Source organism: Gopherus evgoodei, chromosome 8, assembly GCF_007399415.2.
Source record: "Gopherus evgoodei ecotype Sinaloan lineage chromosome 8, rGopEvg1_v1.p, whole genome shotgun sequence".
Classification (NCBI taxonomy): domain Eukaryota; kingdom Metazoa; phylum Chordata; order Testudines; family Testudinidae; genus Gopherus; species Gopherus evgoodei.
In genome coordinates, this window is record NC_044329.1 from 7,613,178 (window position 1) to 7,640,184 (window position 27,007).

Consider the following 27,007-nt stretch of genomic DNA (forward strand, 5'->3'; position numbering starts at 1 on the left):
GTTTCCCTATCTGTAAAATGGGGGTGATAGCTACCTCACGGGACGGTGTGAGGCTTATTTCAGTAATATCTGTAAAGTGCATTGAACTCCTTGCATGGAAGGTGCTGTATAAGTGCATAGACTTATTTGTCATTTGCGCTTGGTGGAGCAGGTCAAAACCTATTTATCTTTTTTCATCTGTCCTCAGCCTACTTTACACTTTGGCCACTCAGGAGCCGTGGTCAATTTTAGCTATGACTTGTGATCTGTTTTATCTGTTTACTCTGATGTACAGTTTGCCTTTCTTTGCTGCTTTCTGCGTGTTCTGTCACTTTTGTTGCTTGGCTCTGGTTGTTCTAGACTAACTCTTTTGGAATATTCACAACACTGGACGCAGTAGAACCTCACCCAAGACTGGAAGCCAGTTTGCTAATTACTGAACTTTGTCAACAGTTGAATGATGCTAAATGTAATTAATTAATTGCCAAAAAAAAATTCCTCTTCTGTATCCTGAGGATGAACCAGGGACAATGCCAGGATGTGTCAGACAGTAAACGGTGCATTGATCCAAAGTCATTGCAGACTGTCAAGTTTGCAAATGACCAGCATGTGAATTAATGAGGTTGCACTGTGTTAGGGAATATAGACTCCGCTTAGCCAGCTGAGTGTCTTAGCAACTACTTCATACTCCAGCACTGGAAAGTGGGGTTTGGAAATGACCTTGGCTCACTTGCTTCCAAGGCCAGTAAAGGTTAGCACAGTACATATGGGGAACAGCATCCCTGCAGTTCTGGGAAAGAGAGGCTTGATATGTGCAGATTCTTGGAATACTCTAATAGCATCTGCTTCAGAGATGGCTGGCTAGATGATAATAGCCAATGGAAGAAGTGCTCTCCCCATCCTTCCCTGACAAATGATCCAGATCCTTGTGTGTATGCACACTGGAAGGAACATGTGGAAAGCCCGTGCTTGGATGCCAAAAGAGAAATGTCACAACCAAAACAGAAGCATCCAACCTGGTGATTATCTTATGCATTTATACATAAGTCACAATGGTGATGAGACCCGTCATGTTAGCCATGTACACAAGTGAAGTGAAATGATTTCTAATCTGATTGTCTAGTCAAACCTGCAGCAGTTAGAATAATAAAAAATAATTAATAACTTTTGTGTCCCTGTCTCTATGGGGATCACCTGTTATAGGCCAGGGCTAACTATGCACAGAACCAGCTGAGTGGGAATTATTTCATTGTACCAACAGAGAGGAAAACTCTTTTGGATCTGGGGACTGAAAGTAGTAAGAAAAAAATTAATGATTTGTGTATGCGTGAAATAAAAAGGCAGGTTCTATGCATTTCAATTTGTTTGCCACAGGATGGTCTGTATCGGTATGAATATATATTCTAAAACTGCAAGCAAACTACCACAGGTTTTGCGAAGTGAAATGGACCATGGCCTTGTTTAGAACCTTGGCATGATGAGGAGGTATGTTAGCCTCTTGACAATCAGATCCTTCAAGCCCTTGTGAAAGTGTAGCTCAACAGCAGCAAAACCTTTTGGTCTACATATTTTGATGCAAATATAATACTGTATTGTAGCTGTGTGGTATATGCCAATATGTTAATAGTGTATATCTATAATTTAGGATTTGCTAATGTAATACATTTCAATAAAAAGCTATTTAAAATACAAATGGTGTCAGCTTAGTGTCTTTCAGAAAGGTGTGTACATATGCATGTTAGGAGGATGAGATCGTTACCCTTGGACAGGAGTCCCAGAAGTTTATGGACAGTCTGACACATCTTTGTTGAAGATCCACTAGCAGAATTGGTTTTATTCTCTGTATAGGAAATTATTGTTTTGTTATATTGTGATTATGCTATAAATCTCAAGCTCCACTGGTCTAAGTGAAGTATGAATATATAGAAATGGTAGTCCCTATCCCCAAAGAGTTTACAATCTAAAAGACTAGACATTACAGGTTGATGAGGCAAATAAGCAGGCAGTGAGGGGGAAGCTGAAGGTAACAAAGATGGGATGTTTTAGCACAGACTAGCTGTGCATGCAATTTTAAGCTAATCAGTGCCAGTAATGACAGCTCAGCACTTGTCTAGTCATTATCAGACCACATAGAGCCCCTGCACAAAATTGCTCTGTGATTGAAATTAGCTGATCCAGAGTGCAAGGAAAGTTTCTCTGCCCATTGTGGGCAGCACTGTGTTAGTCGTATGATGTTAATAGTCTGTATCACAGCAATTGGCTCCCAAGGCAATAGGTGCTGTAAAGGTAATAACATGTCACTGTCAAACAACTGATGGTTTCACATTTTTTCTAGTAAATTTTACTTGGTCCCTGTGAAACAAGTTAAAAACCCTGGCACATCTGCTAATGTAGGGCTTGTTTTGGTTTTCACCATTTTGTCTGCATTGTTGTTGTTTCTCCCTGTTCTCCCCCCCCCCCCGCTTCTTGTTCATCAACGTTTTCAGTTAGAGCGGGAAAATTGTGTCATGTGGCTTAGGGATAATCTGCCTAGTAACAGGAGAGTATAAAATCCCTGCGTGCCATGAAGATCGCTATCCGCCCCAGTGGCAGCCCAGTGCCTGCCATATCATTAAGAAGATTGACTTATCTGTTCCCGAATGTGGTCCTGATTCTGTTCCTGGTTGTTCCTGATCCTCGTAATCCTGTCTGTGGTATTCCCGATCAGTGTCTTCTCCTGTTTCTGGTCCAGTCGTGATCCCAGTCCTGTTGGTGCCTCTGTTCCCTTGTGTCTTTGTGAACATGGTGATGTACAGTTTTATCTTTTTAATCCACTTATAGTTTGGGGCTCTGAGTTCATGCCGAATTTGTGTTAACTACCGAGTCATTCTAATAAATCCTACTGTTGTTTACACCCCATTTATTTCTCCATTCTTTACTTGGTGGGGGATCATTACTGGTGATTGAGATACAGATCAAGAGGTACCTGTAGTAAGGAGGGAAGGGGAATTAGTTCTTGCTTTCATTTCCAAAACCTCTCAGTTGCATGTTGGAAGTTTAACAGCACAGTTGAATCAGCATAGTCATTTGTATCTTTCCCCATTTTTAAAAGGAACATAACTCTTGCTGATGGTGCTTCCTTCCCTCTCAGGTGCCAAGCTCCTAAAACTAGCAGTCTCCACTGCATAGCAGCTTGGACTGTGTCATTTTAAAAAGCATCTTCCTGACTGTTCTCTGTAGCTAAATGGCAGAGTATAAAATTGGCACTACTGGTTCTAGATTAGTTAGGGCTTCTGTAAATACTGTTATATATTCTGCCAGTGAATACAGCTACCATTACCATTGGCTGTCCAGCATGAAACGTGGATTACAATGCAATGTTCCAAGAAAAGCAAACATTCTTTATAAATGGAGGTCCTTTTTCCTCTTGCGGGGGAGGGGGAGGAGGTTACCTTGAGCAACTTTAAAAGTAAATCAAACCTTTACAGTCTCATGTTTGACCACATTTTTGGCAGTTCTGATCCAAAGCCAACACAAGACAATGGAAAGACTCCCATTGACTTGCATGGGCTTTGGATCAGGCCCTTATAGTCCAAACTTTCCTAAGACTTACAGGCAAAGTGGGTTTTTTAAATATATTTAATATATCCATATACCTAAATATATAATATTTTAGTATCAGAACAGTTTAAACTTGGCCTAACCAAAATCACCTGCTTTAAGGGCCAGTGAAGTCTCAGTCTCTCTGGGCAATGGGGCAAGGCACTAAACTTCTCCTATGAAACACTGAGTGGCCCCAGCTTGCAAAATCTACACATGTTCTGCTAGGTGTTTGGGACCTTAAATCTTGTGTTTGTTTAAATGTCAGCAGAATGTTTCCTTTGAAAGGGCTCTCCTGAACTGCCTGTTAGCTTCTATTTTATTTTAATCCTTTCATGGCTTCTGTAAATCCTGCTCCAATACAAAAATCTCTATGGGGTTGACTGTGAAACAGGCTGCTGATCCCTAGCCACTTCACAAAGCCATTTCATTTGTCACAAATTGCTGACATTTTAAGTAGAGGCTAAGGACTAAAGGAGAGAATGAACCCTCCATTCACACTGTTGGGATTTTGTGGTTCCCAGTGAGTCTGATGCTGGGTAGAATCAAGGGACTTCGATTCGATACAATTCAGTTCAATAAGGCTTTATTCAATATGTGCACAAGGAGAGCCCCTGGTAGGAAAAATCAGGCAGAGTCCCTCCAGCAAGGAGCCCCTCCCCTTGCTATGTTATAGCACATGGCACTTACATAACAAGTTACATAACTGAACCTCTAACCAATCGGAGCTAACCTTTCCATATATGGGTTTGTTTATCACATGCTCATAGTTCTCCATTCCACGTGCTGAGCTCACCCCTCTCCCCCTGGCCTTCTCTAGAATGTTCCTAGGCTGGCGAGCCACAGCATGCTTCCCTATGCATAAGCACCCTGCAAACCACATTTGATCCGAAATGAACACAAGCGTACCCTTCAACACCAAGATTTCAATCTGCTTTTTTGGCCAGAAATTTCCCTCTATTGCTATGACAGGTTCAGCTCTGTTAGTAACAGCAGCAGTGAGAGCACTAGTGTAAAAAGGTGCCAGAGCAGGTGGTTAGAAGTGTTATCAATAAGCAGGGTTAGAAGATGTGGTGGTTAAATGCTGGCTGCAAGACTACCCATTCCACTATTGCTTGCACTGGTGGAACTGCATCAGTATTAACCCAAGAGCTTATCCTTCTAGGTCAGGGTTGAAGCAGTTTGGTGGGGCAGGATGGGAGAAGCCTGCACTGATCTTGTAGATGCTGTACCAGTGCTGTGAATAGAGGATTTTGGTTTCCAGCACCATCGATTTGGCACCTTTCACCCAAAAATAAAGGAATTGAGGCAAAACAGGTTACTTAATGTACTCATGCGCATGCCAACATCCAGAATCCTCTTCATTCTATTCCAGTGCAATACTAGGGTCTAGGCTTAGGCTAGCTTATTTCTAATATTAATAAATATTTTTTGTCCTGGGTAGCTATATGAACACAGAAAATAAATGATCCCTGCCTTAAAGACTTAACATTGCCTAAAGAAGGTATGCCACTGCCTTCTTCCTGTGTGTTTTGCTAGTGAGAATGTGAGAAAGTGATTGCCAATGTTTTTCCTTCATGCCACTTTTGGAATCTGAAGAAATTCTCTCAAGTAACAGTTATAAAAATATGAAGGGAAACTCAGCTGAACATGAAAGTTCTCTGCAGATAACAGAGGGGAAATATCAATCTATCCTAATCACCTTTCCTGCTTTGAAACAAAGATTGTCCTTCACGGTGTTGTTGCCAGAAATGCCTTAACACATGAAAACGGTTGGAGTTAGGATGAAAGCTCCACAGGCCTGACCAGGTGCGTAACAGTTCTAAAAAGGTTGGCATGTCAAAGTTGAAGGGCTAGAGTGGAGGTGGTATGTGTACCTTTCAGATAGAAGTATAAAATATCTTCCTAAATGCTCAGTGGGGCAGATAAAGGCTGATACAGGAATAATCTAGACCTGTATAATAAATTCTAAGAAAGACCCACACAATGTGAACACTGAGTTTCTGGGTTAGATACTGCAATGGGAAAGCTGGCTGCCCTAGAGTCCAGGTTTTGCAGTGGCTCTGAACCCATTCCACACAGCCAAGAAGAAACTGAACATGCTCCTGTTTACGAGGGACTGTAGCTGCTCTATGAAAACAAGAGAAGGGACCAGAATAAATGCTGGGAGTGGGAGTTTGACAGAAGGCCTTTGCCACTTACAACACTGCTTTTGATGTTCCCTACCATTAAGTAGCAGTGCGGACAACGGGAAAGAGCATTTAAACCAGTGGTAGTTAATGTCAGCTTCAGTGGACCCCAAGGGGGCTGCCGGAAATTTTACCATAGAAGTGCATTTCTCTGGCAAATTATAGTTCTGCTGGAAAGGACATTCAAGTGCAAAAGAGGAAATCTGCATGAGCTCAGCAAATGCCTTTTGTAAAGTAACTTGCTGCAACCATATTGTGTAGGCTGACTCCACAAATGAAAGGAACAAGACTGAGGGGGGGAAGGGCACCCATGTTTTCAGAATTAGCTTGCCAAAATATGAATATAAAATAACCTCACTCTAGCTATAAAGCTGCTGTTGGCTCCTTCCCTGAGGGCTGTAGCTGATAGCTTTGGGGGTCAACTGAGCAAAGAGGCTGATCCTGGTTGCTCCAGGGGAGACATGACTGGAAAGAAGAATTAGGGCAATGATTCCTGTTCCTCTGGGCTGAAGGGCTTATTGGTCCTATCCCTGTTCTTCCAGCTAGTGAATGAGGGAGCTATAATAGGAGACAATCCTTGCTCTAGATGGTAGATGGGAAGGAGGCCAGGAACCAGGGACACTGAGTGATGAAAAACCTTCCCTCTGTCCCTCTTGTCTCTACCTCAGCAGATGTCAGCCTTTTGGTCTCCACACTGCCCCACCAAGTTGTCCCTCTAGTCCATGGTAACTGTGCTTTATCAATCCTGGGCCTCCTTCCAGGCACTCAGTTAAATCATCTCAAACCAGTTTGGGGCTGCTCTCTCCTATCCCACACAACCTGTCTGGCCATCTCCTCTTTGACCCCTTCCTTCAAATGCACATCACCATCTTTGTGCCTCTCTAAGCATCATCCTTAGACTACCCTCACGACCCATTAGCCTGAGAACAGAAGTCCAAAATAGAATCATAGCACTGGAAGGGACCTTGAGAGGTCATCTAGTCCAGTCCCGTGCACTCGTGGCAGAGCTAAGTATTATCTAGACCAGGGGTCGGCAACCTTTCAGAAGTGGTGTGCCGAGTCTTTATTTATTCACTCTAATTTAAGGTTTTGTGTGCCAGTAATACATTTTAATGTTTTTAGAAGGTCTCTTTCTATAAGTCTATAATACATAACTAAACTATTGTTGTATGTAAAATAAATAAGTTTTTTAAAATGTTTAAGAAGCTTCATTTAAAATTAAATTAAAATGCAGAGTCTCCTGGACTGGTGGCCAGGACCCAGGCAATGTGAGTGCCACTGAAAATCAGCTTGAGTGCCGCCTTTGGCATGCGTGCCATAGGTTTCCTACCCCGATCTAGACCATTCCTGACAGGCGTTTGTCTAATCTGCTCTTAAAAATCTCCAATGATGGAGATACCACAACCTCATTAGGGGGGACAGGGAAGAGATGCTTCCTGTTTTCTCAGGGGCACAGGAGATGTTTGGGCAAATACTGTTTCATGTTCCTAAGGGCCTTCATGGGGGAAGATGCATACTTTCCATAATCTGGCAAATACGGGAAGGAACACCACTACCTGTTCTCACAGGAAGATGAGACTTTTGTTTGTTTTGGAGGGAAGCACACTTTCTGTGGACCATCTGGGTGAAGACAGCATGAGGAGGAGCCCTCCCTAATCCCTTTGTAGGGGTAGGTGGAACGCAGAGGGTTCCCTTCCAAGCTACGTTCTCAGGGGTTCCTTTACCAAAGAGGGCTGGGACATGGGAACTGTTTCTTGTTGCCCAGAGGCTGCAGGTGGCACAAAAGTGATGCTCCTTGTCTGTGGTAGGCAGCATTACCCCCATTCCCAGAGGGTCATTTCCTGGGAGTAGGGTTATATTTGGTCCAGAGCATACTCCCGTTTCCCCAGGAGGAGGGAAAGGATCTCCCTGCTCTTTGGCAGGGGGAGTGGAGGAGCACTGGGAAGGAGGGTGTGTCCTATTCCAGTGGTGCCAACTCTCATGTTGGCATGAGTCTCACAATATTTGGTGTTTTGCTTGAAGCCCTAGCTCCAGGTTCAGGCACCAGAATGTAAATACTGTATAAAGGACCCTGATTATTTTATGAACAACATTAATGATTTGGGGGGAGGGGCTAAATCATAATATTTGAGTGCTTAGGCAACATTAAGCAGGGGAGGAAGGAGGGGGCTTAGGAGCTGGAGGCTGTGGGGGGGACTCCCTATTCTCGCGCGGGAGGGGAAGGTGGAGCTGGCACAACCATGGGTGACCTCTGTTGTGGCACTGGGGGAAGGGATATTCCCCTGTAAGGGGATGGAGGCAGGAGGGCGCAATCTCTGTGTGGCACTTTGGAGGCTATTCCTCTGAGGGTGATCTCCGTCTTGGCATTAGGGACGGGTCATTCCCCCTAAGGGGTGGGAGGGTGTTGTCTGTGTCACAGGGCACAAGGGCTGTTCCCTGCAGGAGGGTCTCTGTGCAGGACTGGGGCTAGGGTTTTGAGCGCCCTAGGCGGACAGCAATTTTGCCGCCCTGCCCGTTGGTCCCGCGGCTCCGGTGGAGCTGCCGCAGTGGTGTCTGCGGGCGGTCCACCAGAGCCGCACGAGCAGCCGACTGTCCGCAGGCACGACTGCGGCAGCTCCCTGGCGGCGCCCTGACCCAGGGGACACCCTGGACTGCGGGCTGCCGCGGAGGCGCCCTGACCCAGGGGACACCCTGGACTGCGGGCTGCCGCGGAGGCGCCCTGACCCGGGGGACCCCCTGGACTGCGGGCTGCCGCGGAGGCGCCCTGACCCAGGGGACACCCTGGACTGCGGGCTGCCGCGGAGGCGCCCTGACCCGGGGCGGGGGGAAGGTCTCTGCGGCACTGGAGGGTCCATTCCCGGGGTGGGGGTCTCTGCGGCACGAGGCAGAGGCGCTGTTCCCCGGGGCTCGGGGATGGAGGCGGCCCTGAGGGGGGCATCTCCCTTCCCGTCCCCGGCGGAGACGTGGTGGCGGCCACTGTCATGAGCCGGCCGGGCCGCCAGAGGGCGCCGCCCCCTCGGTTGCCCGGGCTGAGCCGAGTCGTCTCGGGCCGCGCGCGGCCCCCGTGACTCGCCCGTGCGCGGCCCGGCCCGGCCCAGCCCGCTCCCCCTGCCCGCAGCCGGCGGCCCAGCGCGGCGCGGAGCCGGCACCATGTGGCTGGGCCCCGAGGAGGTGCTGCTGGCCAACGCGCTCTGGGTCACCGAGCGGGCCAACCCCTTCTTCCTGCTGCAGCGGCGGCGGGGCCACGGCAAGGGCGGCGGCCTGACGGGTGAGGGGCCGGGCGGGACCGGGACCGAGGCCGGGGCGGCCCTACGGTTGCTTGTAGCTGAGGGGGCGGGGCGGGAGCCGGGCCCGGGCCTGGCCTGAGAGGGGAAGGGAACCCAGGGCGCCCCCAGGCGGGGTGAGGGGCCCCTTCTTCGCCCCTTTCCTGCCCATAAGGATCCTAGGCAGGGCGAGAGTCCCCATGGGGAGGGTCCCCGCTGCCTTACTGGTGGCCATAAGCATCCCAGGTCTGGCTCCCCTCGCCTGCCAGGTGCGTGTGTTTGGTGAGCGACAAGGCTGACGTGCAAGTAGTGACAGGAGCTGAGCTCAGCAGTGATCCCCAGTGTGCATTTAGGGGCTGCTCCCCATCCCCAGTTAGGCCAAGGTGCATGGATAGCTTGTTACATTTCTAAAAGGCACCTTCCTGCATTCTCTTTTGCTGCCCTGCCTCAGCCTGCGAGACCTGACCTTAGAGCTCACTCCGTCCCCCGCTTTGCAGCACATTGGGCTACCCGCATTTCCCATCCTTGCTTGTCAACTGCCCTTCTCTCCAAATTTTCCCATTTCGTGTTGAGGTGCTTGATATCATTCAGAACTGTTCGTTTCCATGTTATTCGCCATCTTTTTCTCTTTCTTCTTGCATTTTCTGGCTTCCATTCAAGGGTGGTATTTGGTAAGTGCGCTTTTTCCATGCTCAGTACATGTCCCAGCCACGGATGTCTTCTTTTGTAGATTATTTGTGAGAAGGTACCTTGTTCAGTAATTTTTCCGACTTTTTCATTTGACTTCTCATCCCTATATGTTATTCCCAGTATTCTTCTCAGACATTTGTGATGAAATGCATCCAGCTTTTGCATATCTTTTTGGTAAGTTGTGAGGGCGATAACGCTTGGGAGAAGATCCTTGTAAAGATCTGCAAAGCCATTTCATTTCCCTTCCTCCTCCTTAAAACTCTCCTTTGCACTAACACCTACAAAAATCATGATAAAGGTTAGGCCACTGCTTTGCTGTGACCACTGCCAGTCATGCTGACCAATATTGTCTCATTGTTTCCTTGTGCTGCTCTGTGGTATCCACGCATTGTCTCTTGTACTTAGATTAGAAGCTCTCTGGGGCAGGGACCATCCTTTTGTTTTGTTTGTACATGGCCTTAGTGCAATGTGGTCATGACTGGGGCTTCCAGATGCTACCACACTATAAATAATAATAGAAGTAGATGGAATTATTTTTTTCTGTATGGGAAAAGATAGTTGTTTGTATAATATTCATATAGTCTTGACTTGCTAAAGTATCTTCCTTTTTGTGGGTTTGTATAATTGGCAACCTTTGTATGAGTTTGAGAAAGGTATTATAGTTTTAATGTGCACGTATGAGAGAGTGTTTTGTGATGGATGCAGTTGGTTTAGACTTTATAGTTATGAATATTTTGTTACAGTGGCAAAATTGAAGTTGTTTGCTGGTCAGTGAGAATTATTCACTTTATTTATGTGTGCCAGATTTAGGTATAAAGCATAGTGAGGGAAGTGATCATAAAGGGTTTAACTGTGATCAAAAACCAGTGTTTGCAATCACTTTCAAAACATCTCTCAGTAGAATACATACAACTTTCATTGTGTGAAACACAGAATTAGTTATGTAAATATTGTAAAATGTATAGGTCACATTTAAGCTAGTTTGTGAAATGTACAGTATAGTCAGTTTTTATATGTCAACACTTGTTAATAAAATGTACTCAATATATGATGATGTAATATTTACATAAATTGCTGTAGTTGTGCATTTTTCAACAATTTTGAAAGGCAAGGGGTTTTTATTCTGTTTATATAGTGTATATCAGTTATTTGAAGAATCTTAATTATAATTTTTTTATGCTGGAATTTCCTGTTTTCAGAAAGAAGGTATAAGAAGAGATGATTCTCTGGTGCTGTAGATCTCCTGAAAGTTTTAAACATTTAAATTAGAGAAATTAAGTGACTGAACCTAAAAGCCAATTTGGTTCCAGTGCAAACTTTTTTTTTAACATCTGAAAAGGATAGTGGCTGTCTGTGAAGTCCTAGGCCTCTAGAAGGTACAGATAGGCATTGTCCTTGTTCAGTGTGTCTTAATGTTTTGGGGGAGTAGAAGAACATAGGGTTATGACTGAGTCAGTTAAGTACTTTCACCCTTAAAAGTTTGAGCACAATAGCATTTAATGTTTTCAATCCAATATGCCATGTGTAAATTGTACACACTTGGCACTCAATCATGGCAGGTATATAGAGAAAGTAGTCTTTTATTTTAAAAACTAATATTCTGTTAACCAATTTGTACAAATATATGCAAAGCATCTACACCAAAATCAGGCACCCATTGTGCTAGGTACTGTATGTATGCACTGTAAGAAACTGTGCATGCCCCAAAGAGCTTATAGGATAAGGCTCTAATCTTGCAGTTGATAGCAAGTGTGAACCTAATGGTCTACTCTTTCCTGTCACTTGCAGGATCAGGGCCTCAATAGATAAGACAGACAAAGGGTAGGAGAAGGGAAGTATTGTTATCTACATTTTACAGATGGGGAACTGAGAGAAGAGATTAAACAACGAGAAGTCCTTGTGACACCTTAGAGACTAACAAATTTATTTGGGCATAAGCTTTTGTGGGCTAAAACTCACTTCAGCAGATGCACAGAGTGAAAAATACAGTAAGCAGTATATATATGAAAAGATGGGAGTTGCCATACCAGTTGGGGGGTGATTGCTAACGAGGCCAATTCAGTTAAGGTGGAAGTGGCCTATTCTCAACAGTTGATTACTTTTGTAGTGCTGACAAGGCCAATGCAGTCAAGGTGGACATCACCCATTTCCAGCAGTTGACACGAAGATGTGAGTATCAGCAGAGGGAAAATTACTTTTTGTAGTGATCCATCCACTCCCAGTAGATGCACTGCCATGTACATTGGCCAAACCGAATAGTCTCTACACAAAAGAATAAATGGACACACATCAGACATCAAGAATTGTAACATTCAAAAACCAGTAGGACAGCATTTCAATCTCCCTGGACACTCAATAACAGACTTAAGAATTGCCACTTTTCAACAAAAAAACTCCAAAAACAGACATCAACGAGAAACTACAGAACTGGAATTAATTTGCAAACTGGACACCATCAAATTAGGCCTGAATAAAGACTGGAAGTGGATGGGTCATTACAAAAAGTAATTTTTCCTCTGCCAATATTCACATCTTGTCAACTGTTGGAAATGGGTGACGTCCACCTTGATTCCATTGGCCTCGTTAGCACTACAAATTTGTATCTAGTGATCAGCAGATTAAAAAAATTACCCAAAACAATTTCCATTAACTATATTTTCAAATACAGAGCTTGTGGGCGCTAATTTAGAATTTGTGTTTAAATGAGCCTTCTCTCTAGTTTTTTGGGGTTTTTTTATATTTCTTTCTGTACTCTTGTAGTACACCTCTACCTCGATGTAATACTGTCCTCGGGAGCCAAAAAATCTTACCACGTTATAGGTGAAACTACGTTATATTGAACTTGATTTGATCCGCCGGAGCATGCAGCCCCACCCCCCCAGAGTGCTGCTTTACCGCATTATATCCGAATTTGTGTTATATCAGGTGGTATTATAATGGGGTAGAGGTGTATATATTGCTTGGGAGACTGACAGCTATCAAAAATGAATAGTATAAAAATACAAACTCTGAAGCCTCTTGTACTGGTTATATGTAATAGAATAAGTGATAAACCAGCTTAGTGATATTTAGTATCTTTGAAGGAGATGAAATTTAACCATTATCCAATCTTTTGAATCAGTATCAAAGTTCTCAGAGTTTCAATGTATCCTCTTCAGTCATTTTCAGAAAAAAGGATTTGCTGATTTTTATATCCCAGAAGATAAATGTTTTGGCTTGAAATTTCACTCTAAGTTAGGAGGAAATGAAAATTCCATAAAATCTCTTTTGATCAGCATAAAGTCACCAATTCAGGAAAGCATCCATATTCAGGACAACACTGCAGCAAGAACTTAACTTTAAACATGTGCTTAAGTGTCCTAAATAGGGATGGAACTAAGCATGTGCTTATGTGCTTTTTTAAATTGTGGCAAAGTCCTTCCACATCCTTTGGGTGGGAGACTGTAAGTCAAGAAAAGGAAGTTTTCTTTTGCCTTGCAGCCTGAGGATTCATTATTTTTTTGTGATAGGGGAGAGGGAAGTTGTTAGGCTCCTGATCCCTCTGTAACCTGCAAGGGAATTCTGTAACATCTTCTGATAGAAAGAGAATTACCCTTAACATTTAGATTTAGGATCAGTTTAACAAACAACCAAACCACAAAAACAAACAGGTTTCATTTCCCTCCCTCCCTCCCCCCCTTTATGGCCACTATCTCCACTATTATCAATATTTAGTTCCAAAAGTACTTTCCTTATTTTAGTACAGTTTCATACTGTTCAGACCAAAGACTTCTCTGCTTGTGGATCTGATCCCATTCCCATCTAAATTGCTAATTTAAGAAGTGATTAAATCAAATTTGCCTTCTAGAAATGTCACTGAGAGCTGCGAACATCAGCTTTTGCTAGTATTTGCTCAGATATTTCTCTCTATTTGGTTCTACTCTGGTTGAGTATATCATCTTACCTGCTCTTTGCAAAGGTGGCACTGAAAGCTGTGGCCTACAAAAATCCTCTGCTGTATTATTTTTGATTTTGTCATAGTTAAAATCTCTCCTGATTTTATAAGAATATGAAATCTGTAGGGTCTATAACTTTCGGTTCTTCTAATAATGTTTTAGGTACATCAATGAAAACTCCCCGGAACTACCCAAAAGCATTATCTGTGTTGGGAACTGGTCTCTATCCCTAAAAACTTTATTTATATTTTTCAAAGAGGGCTTATGATTTGAGTGCTTGCCATTTGAACAGTATTTATCTTAGACTTGAATATCTCCAGAAAAACTCTTTCCTATGTGTTCATTACAAACACTTTCATAGGAACATCTCCTTCCAAAGAAAGTTTAAAGGGAGAGTGTCACCTCAAGGCTTATAATGGACATCTGATTGCAGCCTTAACAATGAAGTTATTAACAGTGAGCTGTAGCTGTTCAGTACAGATAGTTTGTTTGCTCCTATGACTGGATGTTCGCCACACCCTCTTCCAAAGTTCCAAGACTGAGACACCATTGCTCACCTGTCCCCTAGGAATGCCAAGGGGCTATGCATATTGCTTCCACCATCCGTTTGAGGCTACATTTCTCCTTATCCCAAGTCTCTTAAACAAAGTGAGCCATTGATATCTTCAAATCTTTTGTTTCCTAGGTCTGCTTGTGGGAACCCTTGATGTGGTTTTGGATTCCAGTGCTAGAGTTGCCCCTTACCGGATCTTGCACCAGACTCAGGACTCGCAAATCTATTGGGCAGTGGCATGTGGTAGGTACTACTGTGATTACTGGCAGGTGGCTACATGTATATTATTGCACCATTCAAATGGTCAGTTATACTAAGGCTGAATGTTACAACTCTCACAGGAGTTATGGATTTTTAGTGTGTCCACAACTTTTTTGTGATGATAATAGGTGAAGCAATTTCATTAAGAACCTTGACAGCTCTTAAATCAAACTTCCAAGCAATATGGGTTGCTAAAACTGTCTGAGCTCCAAAATCTGAGGTCCAGTGAACTGTCAGCAAGAGCTTTATTTTCTGCAGGGGTTGTGTGGATTTTCCCTCCTCTGAGGTGTGCGTGTATGTATGCAGGAGCAATAATTTGGAGAATTTAACTGGGTTTACTAAGGACTCCTGTGGCAGAGCAACTGCTGTGCTCTGATATACTCATTGGTAGCAAAGCACAAAATGGGAACGTATAAAAATGGGAAAATGAAGGTTATTCAGGATGCTGATCAATACCCATGATTATCTCTTTACTGTATTATCATGGCTTAGTCCTTTCCAGCCTAATTAGTGCCTGATTTTTCCTTTAACAAAATGTAATGAGAACTCCAGCCCCACATATCCTTTGCATCCCTTGTATTTGTAAAGCACCATTGCTGTACTGGAATCTTACCATTCCTTACTGCACAAGGCCAGGTGTGAGTTGGGTAATATGCCCTTTTAATATCTGATAGAGAAGTTTGATCATTGGGAGGATTTCGGTCCTACCCACTCATGAGGAGAAAATTGTATTCAACTCAACCTTATGGGTCAGAGTGACCAGTGTATGATGGGAAATCTTTGCTGAAGGGAAGTAAAATGTGAGCCTAAAAATAATCTCCCTCTGATCCCACAAATATCAGTTTCTGCCCCTGTTCCCCTCCTTCCTCCAGATGGCCACGCAGTCTCTCCTGTAGAGCCGCTTAAAGCCTACAGGAGAGGAGAAGCTTAGAACTGCTGCATTCCTCCACAGAAACCCATCAACTCCCATTTGTGGGGAAGAAGACACAGGAAGAAAGCAGGAAAGCAGAATGGTGGGTGAGAAACTCAGACCAGAAGGAAGCAGCATTTTTATGGATGTACATGATGCAAATTAGGATTTATATAGCAATGTGACAACAGTAAATGGTGCAACTAGCCTCAGAATCTCTTTATGCATGGAGCCCTGCATCTAAGGAAGAATGTAAAGTGCATGGGCAACAACATTAGTATCACGCTGTCTGGAGTGCCTAACCACTGTGAGTGACTATCTCAGGGCAGACTGTCAGAAAACAAGGGCAGACACCCCAACCTGGGTGGTATGTTCTAGAATTAGATTTCACCAAGCTAAAAAATGTGAACTCCTGGATCATTGTAGCAGTCTTACAGTGGAGTCACAGTCAGTCCCCTTAGCCTCTCCAGCCTATCTTGCCATGCAGGCAAACTGAACTTTGTGATAAAAGGTTATTAAAACCAAAAATCACACCACATCGGGTTTCTCCTAGTCCCAAAGTCGCTTACCCCTAGATCAATTGGTAGTCTGGATCTTACACCAGAGACGACACTGGCAACCAATTCCTTAATAAACTAACTGAAGGTTTATTGGCTAAGAAAAGGAATTAGAGTTATTGAGAGCTTAAAGCAGGTAAACCATAGTTTGTAACTCCAAATGGTGGCAGTGATGTAATAGACTGCCAGTTTCCCAAAAGTCGTTTCCAGGGCTACCCAGAATAATTCTGGGGATCTCAGTCTTCTCGTTCAGTTATTCTGCCCTGTTCTGCCTAAATATATACTAATCCATTTAACTCCTTTGATATTCACGCATAAGTGATTGGCCTAGGGCTCTGGCCTGAGGTGGTCTGTCAGGGTCAAAATTAGCTTCTTAGTTAACTACTTTAATCCTTGAATTACGTCTGAGGCAGTGTTTCCCAAACTTGGGACGCCGCTTGTGTAGGGAAAGCCCCTGGCTGGCCGGGCCAGTTTGTGTACCTGCCGCATCCGCAGGTCCAGCCATTCGCGGCTCCCACTGGCCGCGGTTCGCTGCTCCAGGCCAATGGGAGCTACTGGAAGTGGTGGCCAGTATGTCCCTCGGCCAACACACTTCCAGCAGCTCCCATTGGCCTGGAGCAGTGAACCGCAGCCAGTGGGAGCCATGATCAGCCGAACCTGCAGAGGCGACGGGTAGACAAACCGGCCCGACTCGCCAGGGGCTTTCCCTACATAAGCGACATTCCAAGTTTGGGAAACACTGCTCTAAGGAGTGCAGTTTTGTGCACTAAAAGGAAATATATAGCAAGTATTTGCTTGTGTCAAGGTTTTTTCCCCACTTTGAACTTTAGAGTACAAAAAGTGGGGACCTGCATGAACACTTCTAAGCTTAATTACTAGCTTAGGTCTGGTACGCTGCCGGCAGCCAGAATTTATTGTCTGCCACACTTTCTGTTCCCCCAAAACCTTCCCTGGGGAACCCAGATCCAAACCCCTTGGGTCTTAAAACAAGGAGAAATTAACCATCCCCCTCTTTTCCCCCCACCAGTCCCTGGTGAGTTCAGACCCAATCCCTTGGATCTTAAAACAAGGAAAAATCAAACAGGTTCTTAAAAAGAAAGCTTTTAATTAAAGAAAGAAAAGGTAAAAATTATCTCTGTAAAATCAGGATGGAAAATGCTTTACAGGGTACTCAGATTCATATAGACCAGAGGGACAACCCCCCCCCCAGCCTTAAATTCAAAGTTACAGCAAACAGAGGTAAAAATCCTTCCAGCAAAAGAATCATTTACAAGTTGAGAAAACAAACATAAGACTAATCTGCCTTGCCTGACTATTACTTACAATTTTGAAACATGAGAGACTGATTCAGAAAGATTTGGAGAGCCTGGAATGATGTCCCGTCCTTCTCAGTCCCGAGAGCGAACAACACAAAAAGCACAAACACAGACCTCCTTCCACCAAGATTTGAAAGTATCTTGTCCCCCTATTGGTCCTCTGGTCAGGTGTCAGCCAGGTTTACTGAGCTTCTTAACCCTTTACAGATAAAAGAGACATTAACCCTTAACCATCTATTTATGACAAGTTGCTTATAAAATTATTAAAATATATACTTTAGAGAGAACACTTATCTTTATTAATGGGTTTTTATATTGATTTAAGAAAGAAGAATGAACAAAATTACAAAATGTTATTACATATGTGTATTTAAGGTTGTACAAAATTGTATGTATAAGGTGCTCTAGTTGTGATTGAAATACCATGTGACTGTGCATTTACAGCTTGTATTATATTGTATAAATATGAGTGGATAGAGTTATAGTTGTATATGCAGCCTCAACTTTTGTCCTTCTTGACTATTGAGCGATTAACTGTAAAGTCCTAACATTCTTGTAACATAGTGGTGCATATGGAACAATAATACTCTGCATGACTCTAGTGTCTTTTATAGAAAGATCTCAAACAATAATTAAGGGAAAAAAACAGAATTCCAGATTCATTCCCATGCTATAAAACACTATGCTTCCTCCAAGTCCAAAGCACCAAGCAGATACTTAGGTGCCTTTAGAATAAGTCATTTAAGATTATCTGATCCTTGTAGTTTGAAAACATGTATCAATGGCTAAAGTTAGGCTACAGGTAAACTACTTCTTTCCTCCTGACTTTGAGTATATTTGTCTATACTCCATTGACCTAGTGAAGACACAATTCATGGTCCCCTGAGGCAGAAATATTTATTGCTGATTCTAGTTTCTAGTTTCAGATCTTGGGGTTATTTTGGTTTGTGTAACCACAGACGAGCTGGGGTAGTTTCGTTGTTAGGTGTCAACTATAGACCTTTCAACTGTGACTCATTTGTTGCCAAGGTTGCCTCTTAACAAGGTAAGAAATAAGCCTTGTGTAGAGTAAGAGCTTCAAGGAGCTTTGTATCTTCCCTTGTCTCCCCTTCTCCTCCTTTCTTTCATCAGCAGGGGCTTCTATGCCTGCATAGAAATTGCTTGGTAGGATGGATGCTATGTCATTAAAGCAATTGAAATGTTCACCTACACATTTTTAGGAAGCCCATTTCTATACTATTTTCAATTGGGAGTGAGTCCTGTACATAGTTGAAGTAGGATTTTAGAACTTACTGGAATTTAATTGAGGAGGAAGTTTACAACATTTTAGACTTAAACATAAATGGATTCATCTTTCAGTTGCATTTCATTATATTTCTTACTTTATCTGCTAACTACCAAAATTCTTAGTTTTTCGGTAAAGGTTTTTGTCTATCTTCTGTGCTTTCATCCTGCTCTGAAGTTATAACACTGAATATCTGATATAACCATTTCCATTACTCCATGGTTCTGACTTGAATGCAAAGTTGAGCCTGGATGAAAAGGGAGAAATCTCTTAATAAAATGTAAATTTCTGAAATAAATAGCTAAAGGAACAAAACCACAGGCCAGCTACCCTTTCTGTAGAAATGTCCCCTCCTAATTTGCTCCAGCATGAAAGGGGATTTTAAGACTTGAAACTTGCTGAGGTAGTATTAAAGTGGTTGACAAATAAGCTTCTTTTGAAAGAAATAAATTGTGCCAAACATCCCAAATAAATAGCACAGCAGCATTTCAAATGTGAATGTTTCACATTTGCCTTGTTTGTTTATTTCAGGTCCATCTGCTCTCTCCTGGCAGTCATGCACAGTATTGGAGAATAGCATCAAACTGCAGGGATCCAGCAAGTCCTATTTTTCTGAAATTAGTTTGTAGAAAGTTTTCCTAATATTCTATAGGGTGTAAAATAATAATAAAGAATTAAGAAAACCTTTCCAAGCTGTGTGATTAAGGCGGGAGGGATAGCTTAGTGGTTTGAGCATTGGCCTGTTAAACCCAGAGTTGTGAGTTCAATCCTTGAGGGGGCCATTTAGGGATCTGGGGTAAAAAAAAATTTGTCTGGGGATTATTCATGCTTTGAGCAGGGGGTTGGACTAGATGACCTCTTGAGGTCCCTTCCATCCCTGATATTCTATGATTTGGGGAAAAATAGGACTTATTGTACATTTGCAGGCAGGCTGACCTATAGTGTGCATGGCTGTCAATAGAAAGTGCTGCTTGTTGCCACTAGGAGGACCTGGCAGTGTCAACAACAGTTTGATTTTCAATATATATATATTTTTAAATGACTCCATAGCATGGGTGTAGTTGACTGGTTACAGATGCCCTGCCCGCTGTTTTCTGCAGTGATGGTTTTATTGATTTTCTACTGTGAACTTGCAAGAAGAATGGTGTTCTGACTATTTCCTGTTTGTCCCTCTGTTAGGCTCATCTCGTAAGGAGATCACAAAGCATTGGGAATGGCTAGAGAATAACTTGCTGCAGACTCTCTCCATCTTTGATAATGAGGACGACATCACCACTTTTGTCAAGGGCAAGATACATGTAAGGGGCACATGTTTCCCTGCAGGTCATGGGGAGGTGGTGTTGAGATTTTTTACCTTTTGGAGGGGGGAAAAAATTTTCCTGTAGATATTTCCATCTTCATTCTCCTTTGGACATAGGTATGCTTCAGATCTTCATACAACTTACGCTATTTTTATCAGTACTGTATTGTTGCTGGAATAGCTCAGGATTAATACATACTGCAGTAGAAATCATGTGAAAAGAGCAGATCTCAAAGAACAACCTGCCTTTGAGAATTCTCCTGGTGCAATAACTCACGAAAACCTTCTTCCCGTCTGATATCATCCCAATGAGCTGTATCTTTGGCAGAAAGAAACAAGAGGACCACATTGCACTGCTCTGACCCCCCCCCGCCATGTTTGTCACCAGATAATTTAGCCTGTAAACAATGCATTTTCTCCTGCTAGGACTATCCAGAATCTGTCTCTGGTGTAAGGTGACTGTTTCCTAATTCCCACGATGCTCTGTTTCAAACAAACACTAGCAACTCTGCTGGTTGAGGGGTTAAATAAGAAAGAATCAGTCTGAAATGTAAGTGGGTGGGGACTTGGATTTTTTTGGGGACACTGAGTAAGTAATCTTGCCCCCCTGGTGTGATGAGGGTAGAGTCAGCTGTTGCCCAGTTAGTAGAGATAGTGAAGGAGGTGGATGGACCAGGTCTCTGAATGCTTGACAGTTTCTCACTAGGAATATTATAGTAGTAAAGACAGCCTGAGAATGTCAGAAACAGTGCTTTTGTCTCAGCATGTTGATATAGATTATTAATTCCCTAGATGATCTGGATGTTCATTTTCTGATACTTGCTCTTCTCTTGTGTTTTATAGCAACAGTTGAACTTGGCTGATGTACCTTCACTGTCAGTCCCTAGATCCAAATGACCATGAGTTGCTGGCATTTTTGGTGAAGGGCCTTTAACTCTGGATTTTGCTGTCCTGGTAGTGCCCAAAGCTAAGATTTGGAAATGGTGCAAAGCTCCCCTGACATATTTCGGCCTTTGCCTGAAGTCTAGGCTGGAATATGTTATTCATACTTTGGTTCGGTAGATGGAGGCACAGTTGTAGATGCAGCCATATAGATACAGTTGTGTCCACACTACTAAAAATTGAAAATCAAGCTGTTTATAAACTAGACTGTAGATTTGACAATGATGCTAGGAGCTAATGTGATGATCCATGCTCTGGAGAGATGGAGGTGATAAGAGCAAGAAATAACTAAAGTGGGCATCTTGGAAACAGTAGTACTACCCACGCAGTGGCTCTGCCATCAAGGCTGCTGTCTCTAACAGAGAAGGGCATCTGTGCTTGCTGAAAAGAACACTCTACGCTTTGATAAGCTAAGAAGCTGATCTATTTTTAAAATCCTCCTATCCTTAAAATAGATCTGTGAATGTTCCAGAAAAAATCCTTCTAATAGAAATATAATAATAGCATACATTTTGAGTCACAAATTGATGTGTGCTCCTGGATATTGGTAACACAGAGGCAGCTTCTTTTTCAGCATCTTAGCTGTTGAATTTGAATTTTTTAAAGGGGGAGAAATACTTGATTTTCAGGGTAGGAAGTGCAAGTTGTGGACCATTGTCAAGGAGAACTCTTTATATTTTAACCCATCAAGGCTGATAGGGTCTATTTTACTGAGGTCCTGAGGACATGTAACTCCCATTGAAGTTGTGTAAGTTGTAGTTGCTTGTTGTCTCTGAAAATCAGACCCACGGTGTCACTGTAAATCAATGGTAGTTTTTTAGATGGTATTGAAAGGGGAGATAAAAATCTCGATAAAGTAGGAGTGACTTGTTACTGTAATCTAGAAAACAAAACATTAATACATCATTGTGAGTTGTGACTGTGAAAAATTGTTTTTCTTGAGACTCCTTTGTATCGCCATCAGGTTCCTTGCCTGTTTCCCGCAACTCTTGGGTTACTGGCAGTCCTTTGCTTCTGGTTAAACAGAATAGGACAGAGCTCTCTCTCTCTAGTGTCCATTGGTGCTGTCTGCAGAACTCCAAGCCCTCTAGGGAGCATGGTCACTCTTCAGCAGTACCAGGAATTGACCTCCGATCTCCTGCATGGCAGCATAGAGTGCTAACTCTGAGTTACCAGGCCAGTCAGGAGAAGGTCACTGCAATGTAATTTATGGACACTAGCTTTAAGTGTGTGTTCAGGCATAGGTTCACCTTTAACAGGATTCCAAGCTGTCTGATTTGTTGTTCTTATTAACCGTCTCTGTTATGCCTTTAACCTGGATCTGGTGTGGAGTCCCTTGCCATGTTCTTCCTCCCTATCTCTGAGACTGTGCTACTTTAACACTGTAAGTGAATGCAGCACTAATGTTTCCACTTTCTATCGTCCTCTCCTTTCCCTTCAGGGCATTATTGCTGAAGAGAACAAGAATCAGCAGCCCCAGGGTGAAGAGGACCCAGGTAAATTTAAGGAGGCTGAACTCAAGATGCGGAAACAGTTTGGAATGCCTGAGGTGGAGAAGCTAGTCAATTACTATTCTTGCAGCTATTGGAAAGGGCGTGTTCCAAGGCAGGGCTGGCTATATCTGACTGTCAATCACCTCTGTTTTTACTCCTTTCTGCTGGGCAAAGAAGGTAAGTTATCGCTTGCTATGTGCTCTTGTCTGCCACTTCTCCCTTGATATAGTTGATCGTTGGTGTGGGCTTTTTGGCTGTTTTAATTTTTTTTTCCCCATGGAAATCCTCTTTTTAGCCCCAGCACACAGCCTTCAGGTTCCACTTACACTTGTCATCTAGCTTTCTCGTGACTTTATGGGTAGAATTCTCAGAAGCACCTAAAGTGATATAGAAGCCTGTGGCTAAGTCTGCACTGCCCTGCAGTTCAGAATATGGGGGTGTGAACAGTGCACATAGAAGTGCTGCACTGTAACTCCCCCAAGTGGATGCTGAGAGCGAAAACTGAAAGGTTCCTCATTCGCATTAATGTAGTCCTGTTTGGGGTTCTTTATTGGAGGTTTCAGATCTTGATGGCATTTGTCTCAGGAGTTATTCCATTGTCCATAGTTATCTGCTATGGATGAGATATGAAAACCTGAGGATTTAATTAGGAGTATGCACTGATTCAGCAATATTCAGGTGGGATCCAGTATTGTTTCATAGACCAGTTATTCTCAGACGGTGCTTCCTTTATGGTGAAGCACTTGGGAAGAAAAATAAATTGCCCAACAATAGGAAAAGAAATAGCAAGTCTTGCTTGCTACTTTGACTCTTTTCCTATTGGCTGTGTGTGTTTTGCATCACATTGTAATTGGTGGGTTTACTTTGGGTGCTTCCTTAGTGACCCTGGTAGTCCAGTGGGTGGACGTGACACAGCTGGAAAAAAACGCCACACTGCTGTTCCCTGAGTGCATTAAAGTGAGTACCAGGGATAGCGAACTTTACTTCTCCATGTTCCTCAACATCAATGAGACCTTCAAGCTGATGGAACAGCTGGCTAATATCGCCATGCGACAGCTATTGGACAACGAGGGCTTCCTGGAGGACAAGTCCCTTCCCAAGCCCAGCAAGCCTCTAAAGAACATCTCTGCACTCAAAAGGTGTGTGTCTCTTCCAGCAGTGGAAATGGGGACAAGGGAAGTCGGGGGAGCAGGAAAGTCAAAGAATAGGTGTACATTATTTGGTAATATTGATATTGATTAGCACCTAGGCCCAAATCTGAATCAAGGCTTGATTACTTTAGGTGCTAGATAATCTCTGACATTCCCCCCTTGTACTTATGCTTGTTTTTGTCCTGAGTACCATTCATCTATTTTTTAGACAAGTTCAGTTTTCCCCATGTGCATGAAGGCATAGACTGAACTTTCAATGATCCCTATCTGAAAATAATCATGTAAGCAGAATTTGTTTCTGTTGGAGATGACTTAATCTACAATACCTTCTGCTTTGGTACAGTAATGCATGCCTTCCCCAAGTGCAACTATTTAGAAGCATGCTTTCAGGATCCCTATATTTCCCCCCAATCCTCTGCTTTGATCTCCTTTTATTAAAAGGTGAGGGTCTTTTAAAAAATCATAATACACTTCTAGCATTTTACATCTTCAAAATATTATGCAAATTTTAATAGTACCACTGTTTTGGGATGGAAGGTTGCACAGTCATTTAAATCCATCTGTTTCAACCTTGTGGTGATTTCCCTCAAAGTATTTATCTGCGAGAGTAAGGTATATTTTATGTTTATGAGATGCACGCGAGAGAAACCTTGTTTTATCTTTTAAGTACTTGTGCTCCAGAGAATGTGTGGGTGTTGTGATATATCTCAGTTTGAAAAGTGAACAGTGAGAAGATGAGAGGCATTCCTGCACGCTGTGGCTGGAATGAACCTTTGGTTGTGGTGTTTCCTTCTTAGGATTTTGAGGATGGAGGGTGAGGCCATTCATGCCTCTCAGTGTGGGGATTACCTTTCTCTCTTTTTTCCCCCCAGAGATCTGGATGCTCGAGCCAAAAGTGATTGGTACCGTGCCACCTTCCGGCTGCCCAAGGATGAACGCCTGGATGGACATACAGACTGCACCTTGTGGACTCCATTTAACAAGATGCACATCCCTGGCCAGATGTTTGTTTCCAGCAATTACATCTGTTTTGCCAGCAAGGCAGAGGAGGCCTGTCACCTCATCATTCCACTCAGGGAGGTGGGAACCTGTTAGAATGAAAAGCCACTTATCCATCAGGACTTCAAGCTTTTGGTCTTTAGCTTTTGGGTGTTTCTGGTGCTTACATGTTGTGAATCCTGACTCTTGACCACAGTAGGTTAATCCATAGGCTAAGAACATAAGAAAAGCCATACTGGGTCAGACCAAAGGTCCATCTAGCCCAGTATCCTGTCTTCCAACAGTGGCCAATGACAGGTGCTTCAAAGGGAATGAACAGAAAAGGGAATCATCAAGTGATCCATCCCCTGTCGCTCATTCCCAGCGTCTGGCAAACAGAGGCTAAGGACACCTCAGAGCATGTTTTGCATCCCTGGTCATCTTGGCTCATAGCCATTGATGGAGCTATCCTCCATGAATTTAACTAGTTCTTTTTTTAAACCCTATTATAGTCTTGGCCTTCACAACATCCTCTGGCAAAGAGCTCCACAGGTCGACTGCGAGAGACTTGTGAAGAAATACTTCATTTTGTTTGTTTTAAACCTGCTGCCTATAAATTTAATTTGGTGACCCCTGATTCTTGTGTTATGAGGAGTAAATAACACTTCCTTATTTACTTTCTCCATACCAGTCATAATTTTATAGACCTCAATCATATCCCCTCTTAGTTATCTCTTTTCCAAGCTGAAAAGTCCCATTCTTATTAGTATCTCCACATATGGAAGCAGTTCCATAACCCTAATATTTTTTGTTGCCCTTTTCTGTACCTTTTCTAATTCCAGTTTATCTCTTTTGAGATGAGGTGATCACATCTGCACACAGTATTCAAGATGTGGGCATTCCATGGATTTAGAGAGAGGCAATATGATGTATTTTGTCTTCTTATCTATCTACCTAATGATTCCCAAACGGGTTCAAAAGAAATGGCAGTTTATTTAGGTATTGGGGGATTCTTTCGTAATGGGCAATGATTCTAGCAAAAGACTGAAATCTATTCCTATTGAAAGAGAAATCTGTCTCCAAAACCTGAGTAACAGGGAAGGAAGCAAAGGTAGAAAACAAAGAGAGACAAGTCAAACTTTCAGTGTTTAACAAAGTCTGTGGAGGGGATAGCTCAGTGGTTTGAGCATCAGCCTCCTAAACCCAGGGTTGTGGGTTCAGTCCTTGAGGAGGCCATTTAGGGAACGGAGGTAAAATTCTGTGTGAGGATTGGTCCTGCTTGGAGCAGAGGGTTGGACTGGATGACCTCCTGAGGTCCCTTCCAACCCTATGATTCTATGACATTGTGACTGTTGGCTTTCTGGTGCTTTGGGTTTTGGTTTTTTTACATTTTAGATTTTGTTTTTTGTCTCCTGCTTGTAAAAGAAAGACCTCTTAGCAGCTTGAATGTAACATTTTCCCCTGTGCTACCTTGTCCATTCCCATTTGGCAAACAGATTTTTTTTCTTCTATTTTTAATTAAGCTGAAATGCATTTTGCTTGTGTGCCATCATTAATTAAATCTGGTCAGCTCCTTCAATAGCACTTGTTAACTACCTGTACCAGAAGGAAGGGGGAACAACAACAAAATATTTATTGTGTAGCTCTTCTGAAAAAAAAAAGCTTTCAGGGTGTCTTGCTCTGTTCTGTAGTAGTGGAGATAGGCTACTGTTAGAGAATCAGGCACAGCTGTCTGCACACAGTGCAGGTGAGCACACCTTTCTGCCTTGGCATTTTCTCTCCTATTCTAGAAAAATAGCATCTTTTTAAACAAGCTCTTGTATTTTCTTATTTTGTTTATACGCTCAATTTTGTGAATAGGAAAAAAGGTAAAATCTTATTCACATTGCTTATGTTTTTATTCTTTCAATTTAAAAGGGGACTCAGCATCTTGATGGAGGGCAGTGAAAAGTCTGTCCTTCAGCTGAGGAAAGCCCTCTGATCTTTCTGTATAAACCAGAGCACATGGCAGGCATGAGGAAGCAGGTGTTTAAAAAGCAAAGTAAATTCCTCTTTGTGGGGGTACTCCATCAGTTTTCTCCCCCTTCTTTCCACACCAGCCACCACTATCATTCCTGTAAAAACCACATCAGCTACAGCAGAGGCTGCTGGCTGCGACCAGCTTGCATGTGTCTCATTAAATGTCTTGATGATGGAATTGATGTGTTGGCAAAAATTAATACCGGAAGGATAATCCAGGTTATAAATGTTTTATAGTAAGTTAAATTTGGCCCTGCATCTCGGAGTCCCTTTTAATGATCACATGGAAATGATGGAATCCTGCTATATTCAAATTGCCTGTGACTGTCTTTTCCAGGTGGCAGTTGTTGAGAAAGCAGACAGCTCCAGTGTCTTGCCCCGCCCTCTCTCCATCAGCACCAAAAGTAAAATGACCTTCCTCTTCGCCAACCTGAAGGACCGAGATTTCCTGGTACAGAGAATCTCTGACTTTTTGCAGAGAACGCCATCAAAGAAATCGGATGGCTCTGGCAGAAAGTGGAAGGGGAGCTTCAATGACACTGGATGTGAGGTACTAGGGCAGAGTTCTGGAGGGGGCTTTCCACCTTTCCAAAGAGATGTTTGTTGC

General features: G+C 43.0%; 1 protein-coding gene across 8 annotated transcripts in view; it reads left to right on the plus strand.

Moving 5' to 3' along the window:
* The first annotated feature begins 8,864 nt into the window (after window positions 1-8,864).
* Window positions 8,865-27,007, plus strand: part of TBC1D9B (TBC1 domain family member 9B) — a 46,759-nt gene continuing 28,616 nt past the window's right edge. For 3 of the 8 annotated variants that reach the window (XM_030571868.1, XM_030571870.1, XM_030571874.1), the window contains exons 1-7: window positions 8,865-9,015; window positions 14,321-14,431; window positions 19,697-19,815; window positions 22,201-22,429; window positions 23,133-23,391; window positions 24,276-24,483; window positions 26,738-26,950. In XM_030571868.1, the coding sequence (XP_030427728.1) occupies window positions 8,898-9,015; window positions 14,321-14,431; window positions 19,697-19,815; window positions 22,201-22,429; window positions 23,133-23,391; window positions 24,276-24,483; window positions 26,738-26,950 (1,257 nt within the window). In that variant the 5' untranslated portion in view covers window positions 8,865-8,897. Of the gene's footprint in view, window positions 9,016-9,191; window positions 9,280-14,320; window positions 14,432-15,401; window positions 15,463-19,696; window positions 19,816-22,200; window positions 22,430-23,132; window positions 23,392-24,275; window positions 24,484-26,737; window positions 26,951-27,007 lie in introns of those variants that run through there. The other 5 variants (XM_030571871.1, XM_030571867.1, XM_030571872.1 and 2 more) reach the window with 5 other exon arrangements.